General features: G+C 48.3%; 1 protein-coding gene across 1 annotated transcript in view; it reads left to right on the top strand.

The window, feature by feature from the left end:
* The window catches only part of DDX1 (DEAD-box helicase 1), a 55,036-nt gene that overhangs the window by 22,576 nt on the left and 10,744 nt on the right, over positions 1-21,716 (top strand). The window contains exons 10-23 of the mRNA XM_044288685.1: positions 178-250; positions 339-415; positions 1,088-1,202; positions 2,628-2,766; positions 2,893-2,953; positions 4,368-4,466; positions 8,114-8,203; positions 8,298-8,486; positions 11,029-11,080; positions 11,160-11,306; positions 12,106-12,197; positions 14,320-14,392; positions 14,479-14,551; positions 15,657-15,699. Coding sequence (XP_044144620.1) covers positions 178-250; positions 339-415; positions 1,088-1,202; positions 2,628-2,766; positions 2,893-2,953; positions 4,368-4,466; positions 8,114-8,203; positions 8,298-8,486; positions 11,029-11,080; positions 11,160-11,306; positions 12,106-12,197; positions 14,320-14,392; positions 14,479-14,551; positions 15,657-15,699 — 1,323 coding nt within the window. The remainder of the gene's footprint in view (positions 1-177; positions 251-338; positions 416-1,087; positions 1,203-2,627; positions 2,767-2,892; positions 2,954-4,367; positions 4,467-8,113; positions 8,204-8,297; positions 8,487-11,028; positions 11,081-11,159; positions 11,307-12,105; positions 12,198-14,319; positions 14,393-14,478; positions 14,552-15,656; positions 15,700-21,716) is intronic.

The following is a 21,716-nucleotide window of genomic DNA, read 5'->3' as shown; positions in this document are numbered from 1 at the left end:
AGTTGAAAGATGAATCTGAGCATGTGCGACCACCTCAGTAGGTGGATATGCAGATTACTATACAGCTTAAAAACGTCATAGTTACATAGTTAATACAGTTCAAAAAAAGACAAGCGTCCATCACTTTTTCATGCTGTTATAATGGTGGCTCAACGTAATTTCTTTTTTCCTGGGTAGGAATTTACAATGCATGACACAATTGGATGTTATCTGGACATTGACGGCGGGTGTGTGAAGTTCTCTAAAAATGGTGAGTGCTGCTCACGTTTCCCTATGATATTCTTTGTGTAACTCCTCCATTTATCTCAGCGCTAATGTGTTTTATCCTATCCCATTAGGCAAGGACCTTGGCCTTGCATTTGACATCCCTGCTCATTTGAAGAACCAGCCGTTCTTTGCATCATGTGTTTTGAAGGTAAAGTTACTGTACGATTATTTTGTTTCCTGCAGACATATTCCACATTTACCCTGGCCCTGTCCCCAGCGAGGCTTGCAATCTACTTTATCTCATCCACAAACACTGGGCCCGATTTAAAATTGTCCTATGATTTTATGTTAATTTATCTCAGGCAAAACTTTTTTCACTTGGAGTCATTAAAAAAACCTCCTACATCTAAATATTTGTATGGCTCCACCTGGTGTTTCTTTGATTTCTGCTCAGATAATCCACCTAATGTTTCTGGTGGTGACACACCCAGTAAATTAGTCCTTTTGCCTGGATCATCTTGCACATGGGTGGCAGAAGGATCCCTGTCATTATGCAGACACCCATTAAGACTGGGTGCACTAGAAGCAGCTAGTAGTGGACACGTCAGGTGGATGCTCTGAGAGGGAAGCATAAAATTACCAGGGGGTGCCGTAATAGCCATATCTAGACTTTTTTTTTTATTTTTATTTTTATTTTTAAATATACATTTTGATAAACTTTTTTTGGGTTGTTCTATCTGAGTAAATTCATGTTGAATCCTGGAACCAGGCCCTTTAGGAAGTATGTCAGTGAGACTAGCTGTATGTTTTCGGTGTGGGGGAGTTTGCCATAATAATGTTTCCGCATATCTGATATCTCCCATGTGTTTACCTCCCTCAGAATGCTGAACTGAAGTTCAGCTTTGGAGAAGAAGAGTTTAAGTTTCCTCCTAAGGACGGGTTTGTTGCTCTATGCAAAGCCCCAGACGGCCATGTGGTGAAATCACAAAGCAGCGGTATGTGTGCATGCGCCCCTATTGCCTTGTCATGCTGAAATAGAAAGAAGTAAATATACAGAAGATGGGAAAAAATTACAATATATTATATTTTAATATAAAAAATGTACATGCAGTTGTTTTTAGAAGGTGCAATGTCTAAATATAGCAATTGTTCAGTCTCCTGCTGAAAATCTTCCCTTACCTTTTAACGCCTAACAATTTTGCCTAAGCTCAGCTCCGGCTGTGGGAGGGGTGAGGGTGGGGGTGGGGGAGGAGGACTGCTTTAGCTGCTGCTATCTCCTGATTGGTAGCAGCATGGGCCTGGTCATGTTTGAAAGCTGGCATTCCAGGCTTTCATACAAGATCAAAGTGACAGCATTAGCAGGAGATATCACTGTTAGAAATCGAGTCGGGAATAATTGCGGTAAAACCTGCTTTTACGTTCACTGCATCCCGATTTCTAACAGTGATACCTTCCCATGTAGTGAAGATATTGCTGTCATTCTGGTATTGTTTGAAAGCTTGGAACGCCCATATCTCTAGCTGCTACCAAACCAGAGATACGAGCATCTAAAGCAGCTTCCCTTCCTCCCCTTCAGTCTGTAGGAGGAGGGGGAGCAGTTGCAGAGCTGACAGCTGCAGGAGGAAAGGAAAAATAAAAATATATAGAAATGTGACATTAGCTTCACTGTACTGACCCACATAAAGTTATGTTATTTATACCACACAGTGAACGTCGTAAATAAATTCCACAAAATAATGTTCAAATTGCTGTTTTTCTTTTCCCCTAAAAATAAAATAGTTATTTACTACACTATGGGAGTCATTTATTAAGACTGGCATTTTAGACGCCTGTGTTAATAACCCCTATACCTGGCGGTGGGTCCACCAGAGTTATGAAGAGGCCTCTATATAACTTTGATGTATCCAGTGCCGCTTCTAAATGTAAGACAGCTTCCTTGTATTGTACTCACAGAAAACCACTTAGTTTATTTCTATGGAAAACTGTTGACCCCGAGTCAACCGGATAAAGCCTTATTCACGCGACCACTGTTTGCGTCCGAATCTGGGCCTTTTTTTTTTTTTTTTTTTTTTTGTGGCTCGGATGCAGACCCATTCACGTCAATGAGGCCGCAAAAGATCCATTGCTCTGTTCCGCGGCCCTCCTAAAAAAAAAAGTCCTATTCTTGTTCATTTTGCGGACAAGTATAGGCATTTCTATCATGGGCGGCCCATTCGGTTTCACAAATTGCGGAACGCACAGTGCCGGCATCTGTGTTTTGCGGACCACAAAACACGGCGCGGTTGTGTGAATGTGGTCTTAGGTTACGCCCATTCTTATCTGATCTATTCCTTTCACTCTGCTTGTGTTGCATGCTCTCGCCACCATTCATTTTATCTTTATTATTCCTTGTACTTATATTATTTCTCTTCTTTCTTTAGGAAGCGCACAGGTGTCACAAGCCAAGAACGTTCCCAATGCCCCCAAAGCTCTTATCATTGAACCATCCAGAGAGCTGGCAGAACAGACTCTGAACAACGTGAAACAGTTCAAGAAATACGTGGACAATCCAAAGCTAAGGTAACTGTGGCTCTGTAGCACACCGGTAAGGTGTCAGTCTCCCATACAGAAGGTTGTGAGTTCGAAGGTGACCGTGGCCTCCCACTACCGTGGCACTTGATCATTCTCATCTGTTCTGTTTTACAGGGAATTGCTCATCATTGGAGGAGTGGCTGCGAAGGATCAGCTTTCTATGCTTGAGAATGGAGTAAGTTCTGGAATCTAGATTTGATTAACTCGGCCAGTGAACAATAAAAGGGCTCATGCACACGACCATATGTATTTTGTGGTCTGCAAAACATGTATCTGCAAAAAATACGGATAATGTCCATGAGACATCCGTATTGCATCCATATTTTTTTGCGGATCCATTGTAACAATGCCTATCCTTGTGTGCAAAACGTGTTCTATCTTTTTGCAGAACTGTCATGCAGACATACGGAAACGGAATGCACACAGAGTAATTTCCGTTTTTTGTATTTTTTTGACCCATTGAAGTGAATTGTTCCCCATACGGCTGCAAAAAAAAAACCTGAGACACACAGGAAAAAGCCCTTAACGAGAGATGGGGCACGCTGGGAATGTTGGGGAGTACAATGGGAGTATGCAATAGAAAAGAAGGACTATATCTAAAAGAAGCACATCCCAAAGACAGAAGATATATTCTTTGTAGTAGCCGTAGCAAAACAGGAAACTTTTAACCCTTTGGTTACCTGGACAATTTTGCGCCCCCTGACACCGGATGTTTATATCCGCGCGGGGGGAGCCAGGTAAGTATATTCATTGTGAGGGGCCTGGCATATGGGGGAGCATTTTATAGTCTTGGCTAACCCCTTTACACATGCCTCCTAGCACTTTATACTCATGGGCGCCTTCTTGCAATTTGCTGAAAAGAGCGCATGACAAACAACGCCACCTAAAAATAAAGATTCAGTATGTGTAGAGTTCATACATGCTACTCACTGTATAGCTATGTCTGCATGCACATATCACGTATTCACCAAAGCGAAATACTCCTCAAATCTCTGAGCCCATGTACGTGCCAGCCTCCAGATAATTTACAGGTCTAACTGCTCATCTTCTCACGCCTGTGACAATCCGAGGGCACGTATGCTCCCTAACCTGAAGATGTGTTTCTGTATCCCGCCCGATCCAGGGGAGAAAACATTTCCTGCCGCTCCCTGACTTCCCATAATGTAAGCTGTAGTCTTTATATTCTGGCAGTGGTAAGCATTGAAAGGCAAAATGTGTCATTCCCTTGGCAGTGAAAGCGTTAAACTATGTTCCTGTTCAGACACCACTCGACGTGTTAGTGCAGTTTCACGCAAATGTAATACAGGCTTCAAGTACTGGCCTGGACCCCGGTCTAATGACCCGAACTGACGCCATCATAAATCCATCGGTCTGGGTCATTAGATCTGCTGTCAGCCTGGGACGTCCTGGAAACAGGCAGTAACAACCCTAAGTGCTTAGGCACCCTCCTATAACGCAACGTTTGTGGGAGTTTTGGTTTAGTCCTTGAAATGTTGGCGTGGTTGATACTTGTAGGCCATGGCACTAAAACATTTTTCCTTCCCATTCATTGCCTGAGACTGATGACAACCTCTCTGCTTTTCCTGCAGGTCGACATAGTGGTGGGGACTCCCGGCAGAGTAGATGACCTTATTTCAACAGGAAAATTAAATCTGTCACAAGTGCGGTTCCTGGTACTTGATGAAGCTGTAAGTTCATGGTAGTCCGCTTTCTATGGCTCACTTCTTGTATGTTCTACACTATATAGCTGTCTGCGGCTTTTCACAGTCCTGTTACACACAGTCGAGTCCAATTATTATGGTCGCTAATGTTCGGTTTCAAGTTTTGAAGTGGTTTTCCACTTTAAAAATCAATTACCGAAGTTATTGAGCGAAGTCACGCGCGACTTCGTGAATAACTAACTGGCTCATCGGAGCCCATACATTCTAATGCTGTACGGAGATTATTAGAGAGATTATTATTCTGAAGTTTTGAACGAACCGACTTCGGATGAAGCATCCTATACTCGCTTTGCTCATCACTAATGACCACTTCCTACTTTTGATGGCAGCACACAGCTCATGAAGGAAGTCACATGTGCTGAGCTGGCTCGGTGGGTATATAAGGTGGGTTATAGGCTGTCTGCACACATCCCTCATTGCTGTATGGGGGGAAAAAGGACGATTTATCACAGTTTACAATAAGGGATGATTATTAGCCTTCGGGCCGCGGTATTTCTGAACCTGCGCCGTGTGAACTGTTCTCTGCTGCTGTGGTGAAAGTGTCTGGTGAGTGGACAAATGGCTCCGTTGTGAATAAGTGACGTAGAAACTGCGAAGCACCATGCGCCATTGATGTGAGAGGTGAATGTCTGCTATGAAGGTGCGCGAGGGCGGATGGACACACTACAGTGGAGCAGCTCACCGCCAAAATGAACCAGGGGCTACCAGACGTGTCTACAACAACCGTTCAGAGAACCCTACTGTGTATGGGCGGTCACTGTTCCTCTGATAGTGAAGTTTTATCAGCAGAAAAGGCTTCAGGTTTCGCAGCGGTATCTGGATTAGACCTCCAGTGATTGGCAAAGGGTTGTCTTCTCCATTGAGCCGCGTTTTCAGCTTTATTGAACGGATGGATGTTGGTGTGCCAGCAGAGAAACATCAACGAACAAACTCCCTGCAACCATTTCTGGAAAAACACAAGCTGCTGGTGGCAGCGTTATGGTCTGGTCTGTTCTCGTGGCATTCTCTGGGCCACTCATCCATATGGAAGGCAGTCTCAGCTGATTTGGGTATGAATCCTTGCAGATCATGTACACCCCTACATGCTGATTGTCTTCCCTGGGTCAGATGAGATCTTCTAGCAGCTGTGGGATACACTGCAGTCAGCATGGCTCCAGATACCTGTGACAACCTACCAGGACCACACACTTTTTAGCTACTTATAAGGCTTAAATGGAAAGATCTAGGGTTGTTGCGGGTATCGAAATTTCGATACCCAATCGATACTTTTGTCCCGGTTTCGATACGATACCGGGATTTCCGTTTTTTTCGATACTGGGCTGCGCTTCTGCGCAGTCTAGTATCTCTGAACATGAGCGCGCTGCTGTCAGTGCGCTCATGTTCTCTCAGCAGCACGGGGAGAAGGAAGCAGTCTCTTCCTCCCCCTGTGCTGCTGCCGCCGCCAATGAGGAGAGAGAGGCGGAGGAGGGGCGGGCGCACTGCGCCACCAATGATAGGACTATTCCAGAACAGAGCGGCACCCAGCGATGTCTCAGCACTCACCATTATTCCTGGGCGCCGCTCCGTTCGTCCGCTGTGCGCCTGTGCCCCATTACTGTCTCCTCTCCTGCTCCACATGCTGATTACTATCGGAGCGATGGGAGGAGACATCAGCTTCACTAGTGGGCGTTCCTTCTCCCTGCACTGCGATTGGACAGCGCTACAGCCAGGGAGAAGGAAAGCCCACTAGTGAAGCTGATGTCTCCTCCCCATCGCTCCGATAGTAATTAGCATATGGAGCAGAAGAGGAGACAGTAATTGGGCACAGCGGGCGAACGGAGCGGCGCCCAGGACTATTAGTAAGTGCTGGGACATCGCTGGGCGCAGCTAGTCTAATACTTAGTCTGGACCCAGGAAAAGTAGTCAGTCAGTCTTTAACACATAATACAGGAGGCGAGTGCCGGCAGCAGAATCGCATTGCCGACACTCTGCCCCTGACAGGGAGCTGCGATCAGCGGCAGTTAACCCCTCAGGTGTGGCACCTGAGGGGTTAACTGCCGCTGATCTGCCAGTACCCGCCTCCTGTATTAGGAGGTAATTATCATTGGTGGTGCAGTGTGCCCCCCCCGTCCCATTAAAATTATTGGTGGCAGAGTGCGCCGGCCCCTCTCAACCCCCCCAGTATTAAAATCATTGGTGGCAGGTGGCCACAGGGTCCCCGCCCCTCCCCCTCGTTGGTGCAGTGGCAGCTTCTGATCGGAGCCCCAGCAGTGTAAGCCTGGGGCTCCGATCAATTACCATGGCAGCCGGGACGCTATTGAAGCCCTGGCTGCCATGGTAACATCCCTGATGCTGTGTGCACAGAGCACAGGGCAGCAGGGACAGTATGAGGTCTTATTCACCCTGATAGATCTCTATCAGGGTGAATAGGACAAGGGATAAAAAAATAAAATAAATACCAGGTTCTAGCCCCTAAGGGGGGAAATAGTTATTAAATAAAAAGTGTAAAAAAAAAAAAACATTACATATCGCCACGTCAGAAAAGTCCAAACTATTAAAATATTTTAAAAATCTATGCGGTGAACGCCGGAACAGAAAAAATAAATAAAAACTTTTTTTTAAATGCGGAATGCACGTGGCTTTTTTGGTTTATTTTTTTCACGTGGTATCAAGTATCGCAATACTTTTTCATGGTATCGAAACCGAATAAATAAATTTTGGTATCGCAACAACTGTAGAAAGATCCTTTTTGCCGACAATTTAAGTTGAGTTCAAGAGCTTTGTTAGGAGCTTCTGACAGACATGCAGGAATTGGGGCATTTGTTAGACCACTGGCTGCCATCATAACCCCTTGGCTTCCCTCATTCACATTGTAGAGCACTGACTGGTTAGCATGAGGAGCCCCTTCCCTCAGGTGCTGCAGTTCCTATGGATAGCAGCATCCGAAGAGTTAAATAAGTTGTCCAGGATTAAAAACATAGCTGCTGTCCTCTTAAAAAAAAAAAAAAAAAAAAAAAAAAAACACACCACGCCTGTCCTCAGACCATGTTGTGGAATTGCAGGTCAGCTTTATTCTCATCAATGCCCTGCAATACCGGATGCAACCTATGGACAGGTGGGACGCTGTTTTTAGTGCAAAGTAGCCATGTTTTTCTAATCCTGGACAACACCGTTTAAGAAGCGCATATTAGAGCTTTTTATTCCCTTTTAAATTAATTTTGTTATTAAAGGGGTTATCCATCCTTTACTCAGTGATGACCATGTGAGCAGCTCTGTAGTAATGGGCCTTTTCCAGCACAAGGCTGACGGAGTCGTGCCATTCTGGTGCTAACTTCTTGCAATGGAGCTACAGCTGATCGGTGTGGGACCCCCTGCTGATCAGCTGCTGGTGGCCTATCCTGAGGAAGGGCTATCACTTAGTAAAGGCTGGACAACCCCTTTAATAAAAATTGTAATAATGTGCATTTTCTTTGGGAAAGAATTCCCTTCTTATAAAAATATGAAGAATAACAGTCCAGAGATCACAATAAAGGTAACATACCCCATTACAAGCCATCTGTGACACCTGAAAATCCTCCGCACCCTCTGTATACCTGACGTACACACTTTGTCTTCTCGCTCCCTTGTGTTTCCAGGATGGACTGTTGTCCCAGGGATATTCCGACTTCATTAACAGAATTCACCAGCAGATCCCACAGGTCACCTCAGACGGGAAGAGATTACAGGTAGACACTTGATCACTGTGAATTTACCGTATTCTTGCGTTGTAGGGTCTTGCATGAGGCCAGGTTTTCAGCGTGACATACGTGTGTCTCTTAGGTGATTGTCTGCTCCGCCACGCTGCATTCTTTCGATGTGAAGAAGCTGTCCGAGAAGATCATGCACTTTCCTACATGGGTGGACTTGAAAGGAGAAGATTCAGTCCCTGAAACTGTGCATCACGTCGTTGTCCCTGTCAACCCCAAGAAGGATAAGCAATGGGAGCGACTTGGCAAAAACCACATTCGAGTAAGGATGCTGTGGAGCCTGGTAGAATGGATGTAAGGGGTTTAGTTGAGATGGAGATGGGGTCTAGAGATTATATGTAAGGCTACATCTACACAGGACCAAAGGGCTGGAGATTTAGGCAGGTAAAAATCCATAGTGTATTCCAATACCAGCCATGTGGATGAGATGTTAAAGAGGACCTATCCCCTCTCCTGACATGCCTGGTTTAATAGCTTCATGCATTCTTGTGTCTCTATGTTGTACCATTCCTTTATTATTTCTACTAGAAGTTATGATGAATTGCTAGCAGTTTGCAGTAAGGGTACAGAGGGGCGGTCACCAGTTGGGGGGGTGTTCCTGCACAGACTGACTCTATCCAATCAGTGCTGCCATTGTCAGACTGTGCAGGTACACCCCCCCCCCCCCCAACTTGTTACCGCCCCTCTGTACCCTTACTGCAGACTGCTAGCAATTCAGTCATAACTTCTAGTAGTAATAATAAAGGAATGGCACAACATAGAGCCATAAGAATAGATGCTCCAGAATTGTTATTACATGGGGAATGCATGAATCTATTAAAACAGACGTGTCAGGAGAGGTGACAGGTCCTCTTTAAGAGACCTCCTCCACATGCTGCTGAATTTCTATCACTGGATTTCACCATTTACATATAACAGGTTGTAATCCATGGTGACTCTGAAGCAGAATCCATGTTACACATGTGTACTTTGTGGTGGATACAGCAGATTTTTTCGCTGTGTGTATTAGTGGTTAAAGGGGTTGTCTCACTTCAGCAAATTTATCATGTAGATACTATTAATAACATTAGTAAGGCATTTAGTAATGTACTGTGATTGTCCATATTGCCTCCTTTGCTGGCTGGATTCATTTTTCCATCAGATTATACACGGCTCATTTCCATGGTTACGACCACCCTGCAATCCAGCAGCGGTGGTTGTGCTTGCAAAATATAGGAAAAGGCATCAGCCTCTCTGGTGGCTGGGACTGTTGGAGTGCACGTAGGTCAGTGATTTTTTTCCTATAGTGTGGAAGCACGACCACCTCTGCTGGATTTGCAGGGTGGTCATAGCCATGGAAACGAGCAGCGTATAATGTGATTGAAAAATGAATCCAGCCAGCAAAGGAAACAATATGGACAATCACAATACATTAGTAAGTGCCTGGTATTAACTTTCTCTACATGATAAATGCCACTTGCTGCAGTGAGACAACACCTTTAAAGCTACAACTTTTGCATCATGTACAGGCAGACAACTCCAAAGCAATATAGAGCTACAATGAGATGTTATTCTGTATGACATCTCAGAAAATGTCTCGTCTCCTTTGACATTTTGCAATTTAAGATGATCATCGAACCCATCATTTTTCTGATCGCAATACGAGGCTTTCATAAAATAATGTAACGCGCACTGTTGCATGCTTTCCTATTGGGGTAGATTAGAGGTGTAATCTTGCGGGGATCTAATGCGACCACCATGATGCACTAGCAAACTACACACCTACAAGGAGGAGATACAAATGTGTTTCAAGGCACCTTTATATGGACCAACTATCGGGGCAATTATTGGGAATTGCAATGTATCGCGCCTCTCAGGGTAAGGCTACTTTCACACTAGCATTTTTACTGGATCCGGCAGGGCTCAGCAAAAACGCTTCTGTTACTGATAATGCAACCGTCTGCATCCGTTATGAACGGATCCGGTTGTATTATCTTTAACATAACCAAGACAGATCCGTCATGAACTCTATTGAAAGTCAATGGGGGACGGATCCGTTTTCTATTGTCAGAGAAAACGTTTCTGTCCCCATTGACTTGCATTGTGGGTCATGACGGATCCGTCTTTCTCCGAATCCCAGGACAGAAAGCAAACCACAGCATGCTGCGGTTTTCTCTCTGGTATGAGAACGCAACCAAACGGAACAAAATGCATTTGAGAGCGTTCAGTTCAGTTAAGTTTTGTCCCTATTGACAATGAATGGAGACAAAACAATTATTTTTTTTCTCCCGATATTGAGACCCTATGACGGATCTCAATACCGTAAAACTAAAACGCTAGTGTGAAAGTAGCCTTTACACTGCAACTATTTAGGTTCTGTTAGCCTCACTTGCTTGCATTGTTAGATCCACAACTGCTATGGCCTCCCATCAGCACCCTGCCGCTACCTTGCAATAACACTGATGGACTCACAGATTTGAAGGGTTATGCTCCCATCCATTGCATCATACTAGTGCAGGGCAGGAAGGGGTTAAGCCCTGGCAGGCAGACATGCAGATTTGAAATAAAAATGCTTGTCTTTCTTTTATTCCCTAGTTCCTCCTGTTCTGCTTTCTGCTCCTTTTATTTGCTCTGTGCTGATGTCTAATTAGAGAGGTCAGCACAGTGTAGAGTCTGAAACCCTATATTACTCTGTATGACCACTAGAGGGAGCAGTAGTCTACAGTCACAGTGACATTGATCGCCAAGGAAAGGGCATCAGCCCTGATGTATGCAAAGTGATGGTCATATCGAACTTCTAATTACTTGTTTTTTTCCTTCCCCAGACAGATGGTGTGCATGATAAAGATAACACTAGACCCGGGGGAAGTTCTGCAGGTAATACTCCTACATGATAAATCTGCTGATCATATGATGCTGTAGTTTAGCCGCACTTATCACAGCTTTTATCTTTCAGAGGCCATGTCTGAAGCCATAAAGGTCCTGAAGGGAGAGTACGTGCTAAGAGCCATCAAGGAACATAACATGGATCAGGCCATTGTCTTCTGCCGGACTAAGCTGGACTGTGATAATTTGGAGCAGTACTTTATACAGCATGGAGGAGGTAATAAGTACAGCCAGTCCGTGAGGCGTTGCATGGGACCTCCCAATATCCGCAGAACTCTGGCTGACCGTGCCCCGCTGTTTCTGCAACTGGAGAGAGCTGGACACGTATGCAGCAGATTTCCCGTAATCCACCATCTTGACTTGGCGACCGTTCAGGGAACCCCTAGTCTCTGCACAGATGCAGGCTCCACCTCTGGGAACCTCACCTCTCAGACATTTATGGCATATTCTGCTGACATGACTTAAATGTCCGAGGTGGTAATAAAGGGTTGTCCGGATTCAGGACAGCTTCACCCCCCCTGATATGAGCATCAGAGATGTTTATGGAGATGCGGTGACGTACTGGGCTCTCCATAGGAACTGCTAGACGGAGGCTTCTACTCAGCAGTGAGCCCGGTGACGTCACTGGCACTAATTGGCGGCTTTAGCGCTGCCCTAGCCTGTAAAACATGACACAGGCTGCTATTAGGGCCACGCCTAGTGCATCGAGCAGACAGCTCTGGGGTCCTTTATAAGTCCTCGGGACTGACTGAAAGGGCTAGCGGGTTTTCCAGTGATCTGATCAAAGACTGGTGAAACCCTCGTCTAATTGGGGTGTCCGCTTTGATCATATTGTGGTCATGGACCCTTGCGACTAAAAGGTTTGGCCAGGAGCTGCTGGAATTTGCTCAGAAGCGGTCACCGCCGTTTCTTACAGTGACACCAAGGGGAGTTCTTTAAGGGGTTAAAAAAAAGGCAGTTTGTTTCCATAGACCAACACCATACAGTGATCTGAAAAATACTTCAATATTTTCCAGGACCTGACAGAAAAGGACATCAGTTCTCGTGTGTATGTCTTCATAGTGACAGGAAGCCGCATGAAAGAAAACAGAATCTGGAAAGATTTAAGGTATAACAGCGCCCCCTGCTGATGGACAATGCAACCACAAAGCTCTAATAAGTGATTCTCCATATAATGCGTCCCTAGGGTTTCCTTTGTTTGTAACATCTGCAGATTTTGCCATTGTGTGTCTTGTGGTCAAGGGGACTACAATATGTGTATTTTTGGTAGGCAGTATCCATATTCTCAGGAAATAACAAAACCTATTTCATTGTTCTGTCCGATAATTGCAAATCGTTAATGTGGTATCAGTATTCATGTACATTTACTGAGAGTCCTGCACAAATAAGCATTGGAGTAGCCTTAGGCTTCGTGCAAATGACCGTATCAGTTTTGCGGTCCACAAAACAGATCTGCAAACCATGGATGACGTCCATGTTCCATTGACTTCAATGGGTCTGTGTTTTGTGACCACAAATAGTACAAGCTCTGTCTTTTTGCGGACAGTACACAGGTCACAGATGCGGACAGTACACGGATGAGGCTACTTTTTACCACCAGCGTTTTTGCTGGATCTGTCATGGATCAACAAAAACGCTTCCGTCATAATACAACCAATGTGAAGTAAAGGACCGGCACTCGCAGTAAGGTATGATCTTCAATCTTTCTTTATTTTTCCATGTAGAGGACTAAAAAAACAACGCGTTTCGACTCACATACTGAGTCTTTGTCAAGTACAATTTAAACAAAAAATATGAGATTTAAAAAGTGCGCCACTGATGACGTCAATAACACGTGACAACAGGGTTCTCATAGAGACTAAATATAAACAATAAGCGGCAGACTACATAGACATGGAAAACAACATGCTGAGATATAGATATAGATATAGATATAGATATATATACACACACACACAGTGGACTAAGGCCAAGTCCACTGTGTGTGTGTGTGTGTGTATGTCATCTATATCATCAGCATGTTGTTTTCCATGTCTATGTAGTATGCCGCTTATTGTTGATATTTAGTCTCTATGAGAACCCTGTTGTCACGTGTTATTGACGTCATCAGTGGCGGACTATTGAAATCCCATATTTTTTGTTTAAATTGTACTTGACAAAGACTCGGTATGCGAGTCGAAACGTGTTGTTTTTTTAGTCCTCTACATGGAAAAATAAAGAAAGATTGAAGATCATACCTTACTGCGAGTGCCGGTCCTTTACTTCACATTGGTTTGTGGGACGCTGACTCTGGTGCCGGCTGCATCTGTTTCTATAATAATACTGTCTGCATCCGTTCTGAATGGATCTGGTTGTATTATCTCTTAAGTAGCCAAGACTGATCCGTCTCTAAAACCATTGTAAGTAAATGGGGAATGGATCCATTTTCTTTTGTGTCCGAGAAAACGGATCCGCCACCATTGACTTACATTGTGTGTCATGACGGATCCGTCTTGCCTCGCATCCCAGGACGAACTCAAAAACGCTGCTTGCAGTGGTATTCTGTCCGCGATGAGGACACAACCGAATGGAATGCATTGTGGAACGTTCTTTTTAGTTTAGTTTAGTTTAGTTTTAGTTCTGTCCCCATTGACAATGAACGGGGACAAAACAGAAGCATCCCCCCCGCTATTGAGACCCTATTACGGATCTTAATAGCGGAAAGGTAAGACGCTGGTGTAAAAGTAGCTTGACTTCCACTTGCGTTCTGTATTTTATTTTTTTATTTTTTTTGCGGACCCAAAGAAATGAAAGGGTCCATGTGCAGTCTTCAAAAAATGCATGCCTTAGGCCATGCTCACACACTGATGATTCTGTCAGAATTTAGGCATGGATTCCGCACCTAAAGGTTAACAGTCTGCCAGCAATGCTTGTGAATGGGGCATGTGGCCATCTTAAAAATCCATCACTTGTTGCAGATCTGAGATGTGTGAATATGGTCTTAAAAGCTTCCTATACACGGCCAGTCCCATTCAGGGCCCAGTATCCTCTATTGATGGGGGTGAGAAAAGGATATATGCACACAGAAGGATATCATTTTCACCGACTGATAATGGGATGCTGCAGTGTGCATGAGGACTAGTGGTGCTCATCTGCCAAATTTCTTTAGGGACATTTAAGCTTTTTTTCACCAATATCTCAAGCTTTATCATCGTGTTTTGATAACTGCTTGTTTCATTGATTCTCTTAAGAAAAGCGATGTTCGGTTCTTGATCTGTACGGATGTGGCTGCCAGAGGTATCGATATCCGTGGAGTCCCTTATGGTGAGTGCTTCTTGTGTGATAATTGATGTGTTCATAGAGTTGGCTGGGTTTAGATGGGTGACACTCTCGTTTTCTCTTTGTTTCAGTTATCAATGTAACTCTTCCAGATGAGAAGCAGAACTATGTCCACCGCATTGGGAGAGTGGGCAGAGCTGAGAGGTATTGTATATGCGTCCTCCTTATGCTCCTAAATCCCATTGGTCTAAGTTCCGCTTCTTATTAGCTTCAAAAGAAAAACTGGTAAAAAAAAAACACGTATTTTGACCGATTTTTCTGGAGCTTGCTTGGAAGGATTCAGATGCAAGTCATTGGACAGATAATGGGTTAACTTTTATTTGCAGGGTAGTCAACGTGTTTCGAGGGCTGGATGGCCCTCTTCTTCAGGACTGTATACTCTGAGGGGAATTACAGCACATTTAAAACGTATTAAAAATGGCTTTGGGTTGGGTTGATTGACATTACTCTTCCCGTTATACATGATATAGCTTCTTATTAGCTGGCAGCCGATATTCCTTCATGTGGCAGCTGTCTGCGGTGACCTCTGTTGCAGGCTTCAGCACTGCATGCTTGAAGGGGTTGTCCACAAAATACGAAGGATGGGGAGCCGGCCGCTGTGGTCCCACCGATCATGAGAATAAGGCCCTGTGTTTCCCCATTTGAATGGAGCGACAGTCTTGCATTTCCGCTGCTGCTGCATTCCACTTCATGGGACTCCTGGAGATAGCCAAGCACTGTACTGTTATTTTAGGCAGTCCCATAGAAAATCGGTGCAGTAACAAGGCACATGTGACCAGCCGCTCCATTTATACAGGGGAAACGTGGCCTCGTGATCGGCAGTGATCCAAGCAGTGGGGCCCTGGCTTATCAGACACTTATCCTCTATCCAGTGGACAAGGGGACAAATGTGTTTTTTGGGGGAGGGGGGCTGGGGCCTCCTCAAACAGCTGGTCCGCAGGGGTGCTGGTTGTCAGGCCCCTGTTGATTTGATATTTATGACCTATTCTGTTGATAGACCATAAATATCAAGATGCTGGACGGCCCCTTTGAAGGCAGGACCCCCCATTGAATTGCATGCCACGCTTCTTGGTAGTAGGACCGGTTCCTCCTTCTAAGATGTCACAGCGGCAGGGTCCACCACTACTGGCCTTATTTGGCATATCATGGAGCTGAATAAAGGGTAAATTATGCCCATCATTCCTCAAAGGACTGAACATTGTCTTTGTCCTATCAATGCTGCTTCTCATCAAGTTTCTTATTATTTCAGAATGGGTTTAGCTGTTTCTCTGGTTGCATCAGAAAAAGAAAAGGTAAGGAATGGAAAATGGTAATTTTGCTGGATTATACAGTCTGGATGCTTTAGCAAAGTGTTGAGTTCTCTTTAACAAGTTTAACATGCAAAGAGGTACCTCCTAAGGAATGAGAACTATCTTGCTAGCGCCACCTTATGGATGTGGCTTCCTATGAGTCAAAATCCAACTTTTTAACAAGCCTTGGGATATGACAAGGGAAAATGGACAAGCCAAATATGCATTTCTCGCCCATTTTCCTTGGGGGACACAGACCTTGGGTATAGCTCAGCTCCCTAGGAGGCGTGACACTAAGTAAAACTGTTAAGCCCCTCCTCCATCAGCTATACCCTCAGCCTGGAGATAGAGGCTACCAGTTTTAGCTTAGTGTCCAAGGAGGCAAGACACTCCCTGCTACTGCAGGGCTGTTTTCTCCTTGTTATTTTTACTTTTTCTTCTAATTTTGTTATTTTATTTTTTCCTAGGGATACCAGAGACGCATTTGACCTCTCTGCTCTCCCGGGGTTGAGCTGCGCCAGTGCCAACTTATCTGCACTGCTGCCTCCCCCACAGAAGCAATAGGAGGATCTGGGCAGCAATGGCTCCCCTACATCCCGCCAGCTAGGGGGTCGCCCGCACGCCAAGCCCCTCTTCCAGCTTCCTGCCACTGCGGTGCCAGTGGCTGAAGGGGCGACCCTGCTGGAAAGGACTGAGGGTGAAGACGTCGCACGGTGAGATGGCTATTCCAGCCCATACCCCGTCCCTATCTGCAGCATCTACCCCTCTGGGTAAGGGGGGCACCCGTGGTCGCTCATTCTGAGCGCTCATCTGCAGGACAATGCAGCACAGCAGCATCCTCAGCACCCCCACGCTTTTCCCCCCCACGCTGCTATCTTTCTCCCCCCCCTCCCCCTCATCGGGGCTGACTCCATTTTTCTCTTCTCTTTCTCCCCCTTCCCGCCGAGAACGGGGGGGGCGGGGCTTAGCGGTCCCGGCAGGGGGCGGGGCTTCCGCGCGTCATTTTGGGGGCGGAGCTACGTTCTCCTTCACAGGAGACATTTCAAGCGCTGGAGGGGGCGGAGCTTGTTCCCCGCGCTTTCTGCTGAGGTTTCCCGCGCTTCCTCACTCCTGACAGGAAGCTGGGACACGGTGGGGGACTCTAACCTCCTGTGTACATCGCTCGGCTTCTGTGGGCGCTCTCTGCTGCTCTCTGCTGCTCACTGCTGTTCACTGCTTCTCTGCTGCTGCTGATCTGGGCCATCTCCTGACGTTCTTCTGAGGCACTGGTAGGACAGTTAACACTCTCCTAACCCTCCTGGTCATAGCTGCTATAACCCTTTGTGGTCTCTATATTAGAGTACAACCACACTTCAGCATGTCAGATCCCACAGGTGCCCCCAAACCCTGGTACCATGCCTGTACCGCCTGTAAGGAACTTTTTCCGCGTGGGCAATCTGAGCCGCATTGCCTTGCATGTCAGGCCCCGGTGCAGGGCCCGCTTCCCGCTGCGCCCCCCGGTGCCTCTGAACCCCCTGACTGGGCTAGGTCTCTGTCTCAGGCGGTGGAAAGCCTTACACACGTAGTGGGCCGTCTCGTGGATAGACCGCCTCTCCCGCAGGCTGCCACAATCCCTGTCGCACCCGCTGGGACTACCGTTTCTGCCGCCCCCACTGGTTCCCTGCCTCCCAGCGAATCTTCCAGGGCCCGGCATACTCAGAAACGTTCAAGGGTTGAGCGCACATCTTCTCCAGATGCTTCACTCTCTCCGCCATGCGTGCGAGCTCAGTCAAGTCTATCCTCTCAAAGGGATACGCTTTCTGAGGGAGAACTGGCGGATTCGGACGTGGACATGGACTCAGAGCTTCCGTCCAAATTGGCGTCCGCGGTGGGGCATCTTGTCACTAGCATCCGTGATACCTTTCAGCTACACGACCCCCCCAGCTCTGAACAGGCCGGCGTGTCCTTTCTCCGCCCCAAACAGGCCTCCAAGGTTTTTCCCATACACGCTGATTTTTCTTCTGTGGTATCCAAGGCTTGGACTCGGCCTAACGTCCGCTTTATTACACCCAAAAAGCTGGACATTTGTTATCCCTTTCCAGCGGATTCTGTGACCACGTGGACATCCCCGCCTAAGGTTGATCCTCCCGTGGCTCGCCTGTCCAAAAGCACTACTATTCCTGTACAGGACGGATCTTCCCTCCAGTCTGTTGAGGACCGTCGTACGGAATCCCTCTCCAAGGCCATATTTACTGCCTCTGGTTCGGCCCTTAGACCGGTCTTTGCCTCCGCCTGGGTTGGCAAAGCGGTCTCTGAATGGGGTTTGCAACTGGAACGGGAGTTAGGGTCGGACGTCCCTGTTCAGGACCTCCGTTCCTTAGCCCAACTAATTGTTCAGGCCGGAAAATTCGTCTGTGAGGCCTCCCTTGATGCGGGTGCCCTCATTGCCCGTTCCTCTGCCCTGGCAGTTTCTGTCAGGAGGGAACTCTGGCTGAAGGTTTGGGCGGCGGACGCCGCTTCCAAACGCTCTTTGGCCGGCCTACCATTCACGGGATCCCGCCTGTTCGGAACCCGTCTGGACGAACTTATATCAGAGGCCACGGGTGGGAAGAGTACTCACCTCCCCCAGTCCAGGCCAATGGGCGCCCCCCGTGGTCGCGCTGGTTCGTCCCGTTTTCGGTCCTTTCGCAAGCCCACCGGGTCTAGACCCGCGGCCAGTTCTTCTTCCTCTGGCCCAGCCCAGGATAGACGCAAGAAGCCGTTTTTTCGGACGCAACCTACCTGGCGCAAGTCCCAGCCTGCACGGGCTCCCACAGGCCAGCAGCCCTCTGCCTGAAGGTGCGCCCCCACCCACCCGGGTGGGGGGCCGCCTTCTCCTATTCAGGAACGTATGGCGGGCCCACATCTCAGACGCATGGGCGCTCGAGATTGTATCTTGCGGATACAAAATCGAATTTGCGTCCATTCCGCCAGACCGTTTCTTCCGATCCCGTCCTCCGCGAGATCCCGTACGAGTGGCCGCCTTCTTCGCGGCCATTCACTCTCTAATGGACAAGGGTGTCGTCGCCCCCGTGCCTCCGACGGAAAGGTTCAGGGGGTTCTACTCGAACCTCTTTGTGGTTCCCAAGAAGGAAGGCTCAGTGCGTCCGGTCTTGGACCTAAAACGCCTGAACCGTTTTCTCCGACTGCAGAGATTCCGGATGGAGTCTCTCAGGTCCGCAGTGGCCTCCCTGGAAAGAGGGGATTTCATGGCCTCAATCGACATTCAGGATGCATACCTCCACGTTCCGGTTGCTCCATGTCATCACCGCTTCCTGCGCTTTGCGGTGGGGGACGATCACTTCCAATTCGTCGCCCTTCCCTTTGGTCTGGCGACTGCTCCTCGAGTGTTCACCAAGGTCCTGGCCCCTGTCTTGGCCCTTCTACGTTCAAGAAGTGTTTTTCTTCTCCCATACTTGGACGACATCCTGGTCAAGGCACCCTCCTTCTCTCAGACATCCAGCAGTGTGGAACTCACTCTGGAGACCCTGACGCGGTTCGGTTGGATTATCAACCACCCCAAATCTTCCCTTACCCCCTCCAGACGGCTGATCTTCCTGGGGATGCTCCTGGATACAGAGTTGGCGGAGGTCCGCCTTCCGTCGGACAAGCGTCTGGCCCTTCGCGGGTCGGTTCGCAGTCTCCTCCGTCATCACCGCCCTTCCCTCAGATCCAGCATGCGGTTGTTGGGAAAGATGGTTGCCTGTTTCGAAGCGGTGCCGTTCGCACAATTCCGATCCCGCACCTTTCAGAGGGCAATTCTGTCGGCCTGGGACAAATCACTGAGGAGTCTGGACAGGACCTTTCTTCTGCCTCCCCTGGCTCGAGCTTCCCTCGGCTGGTGGTTGCATATCCCTCTAAGGGGGAAGTCCTTCCTTCCACTGAACTGGCTGGTGATTACCACAGATGCCAGCTTACGGGGGTGGGGGGGGGTTTTCCCTCCCCGGTCCGTCCAGGGCGTTTGGTCTCTATCGGAGTCCAGACTTCCAATCAATATTCTGGAACTGAGGGCGATTCTTCTGTCCCTCAGACACTGGACCCATCTGCTGAGGGCCACCCTGTTCGGATCCAATCGGACAATGCCACGGCTGTGGCATACATAAACCATCAGGGAGGCACTCGCAGCGATGCAAGAGGTGACCCTCATTCTCCTCTGGGCGGAGACGCACGTGCCGGCCTTATCTGCGATTTACATCCCGGGGGTGGACAACTGGGCGGCGGATTTCCTCAGCCGGTCCACCATCGACCCGGGAGAATGGTCCCTGCACCCAGAGGTGTTCGAAGCCCTTTGTCTTCGCTGGGGTCGCCCCGACGTGGACCTCATGGCCTCCAAATTCAACCACAAGGTCCCCCTATACCTGGCCAGGGCACGGGACCCGAAGGCATACGGCGCCGACGCGCTCGTCCTTCCGTGGCGCGAATTCTCCCTTCTGTACGTCTTTCCTCCTTTTCCCCTCCTGCCACGGGTTCTTCGGAGGATCGCGGCAGAGGGCGTCCCCGCGATTCTAATCGCCCCGGATTGGCCCCGCCGGTCTTGGTACGCCGACCTAATGTTGCTGTTGGCAGACGCACCGTGGCCACTGCCCTCCAGGGAAGACCTTCTCTCTCAGGGACCGATCTTCCACGAGCATTTAGGCTCGCTACGTTTGACGGCGTGGCTATTGAGACCGCCGTCTTAACGCGACGGGGTTTCTCCGCGGACGTAGTCCGCACCATGATCCGGGCTCGTAAGCCCGTATCCTCTAGGATCTACTATCGGGGTTGGAGGTCCTATCTGGGGTTCTGTGAGTCCCGGAGCATCCCACCTCTCCGGTTTTCTCTTCCCACAATCCTGTCCTTCCTCCAGTCGGGTCTGGACCTGGGGCTGTGCCTCAGTTCTCTGAAGGGTCAGATTTCGGCGCTGTCTATTCTTCTCCAGCGTCCCCTGGCCCCTCTAGGGCCAATTAAGACCTTTTTACAAGGGGTGGCTCACTCTGTTCCGCCGTACCGCCCTCCAGTTCCTTCCTGGGACCTGAATGTGGTGCTCTCGGCGCTCCAATCAGCCCCCTTCGAGCCTTTACGGGAGGTCTCCCTTCGCCTTCTGTCCTGCAAGGTCATCTTTCTTGTGGCCGTCACGTCTCTCCGACGGGTGTCGGAGTTAGCGGCTCTTTCTTGCTCCGAACCATTCCTGATCTTCCACCAGGATAAGGTTGTGCTTCGGCCTGTCCCGACTTTCCTGCCAAAGGTGGTCTCCGCCTTTCACATCAATGAGGATATCGTCCTTCCGTCGCTCTGTGCCTCTCCTTCCCACCCCAGAGAACGGGATGGATGTGGTCAAGGGCGTTGAGGATTTACTGGAGGTCACCGGGTCCTTTCGGCGCACGGACTCCCTGTTTGTGGTTCCGGAGGGTTCGCGCAAAGGGTTGGCGGTCTCCAAGGTGGCTATTGCCCGTTTCATTAAACTGGCGGTGTCTGAGGCTTATCGAGCCAAGGGCAGACCTCCGCCTTTTGGCGTCACTGCTCATTCCACCAGAGCAGTCGGAGCTTCCTGGGCGCAGAGGCATCGGGCCTCGGCTGAACAGTTGTGCAAAGCAGCCACTTGGTCCTCTCTGCACACTTTCACAAAGTTCTATAGGGTGCATACGCATGCATCAGCGGATGCTGCGTTGGGCCGCCTGGTTTTGCAGGCAGCGGTTTCCTGATGCTCTGGTGGTGTTCCGCCTTGGGTTTGTGGTCCCTCCCTTCTTGGACTGCTCTTGAACGTCCCAAGGTCTGTGTCCCCCAAGGAAAATGGGCGAGAAAAGGAGATTTTTGTATAACTTACCAGTTAAATCTCTTTCTCGCTCTTCCTTGGGGGACACAGCACCCACCCTTCTGTGTTTGGTTACAGGGTTATGGTCTGGCGCCCCGTTGGGTTGCTGGCTGGTTGTTTCCGTTATTGGTTGTTATCCTTTCACTACTTGGACACGCAACTGGTAGCCTCTATCTCCAGGCTGAGGGTATAGCTGATGGAGGAGGGGCTT

The sequence above is a fragment of the Bufo gargarizans genome, chromosome 4 (genome assembly GCF_014858855.1).
Source record: "Bufo gargarizans isolate SCDJY-AF-19 chromosome 4, ASM1485885v1, whole genome shotgun sequence".
NCBI classification, from domain to species: Eukaryota; Metazoa; Chordata; class Amphibia; order Anura; family Bufonidae; genus Bufo; species Bufo gargarizans.
Note: the sequence above shows the minus strand (reverse complement) of the source record. Positions and strands in the feature narration are given on the sequence as shown.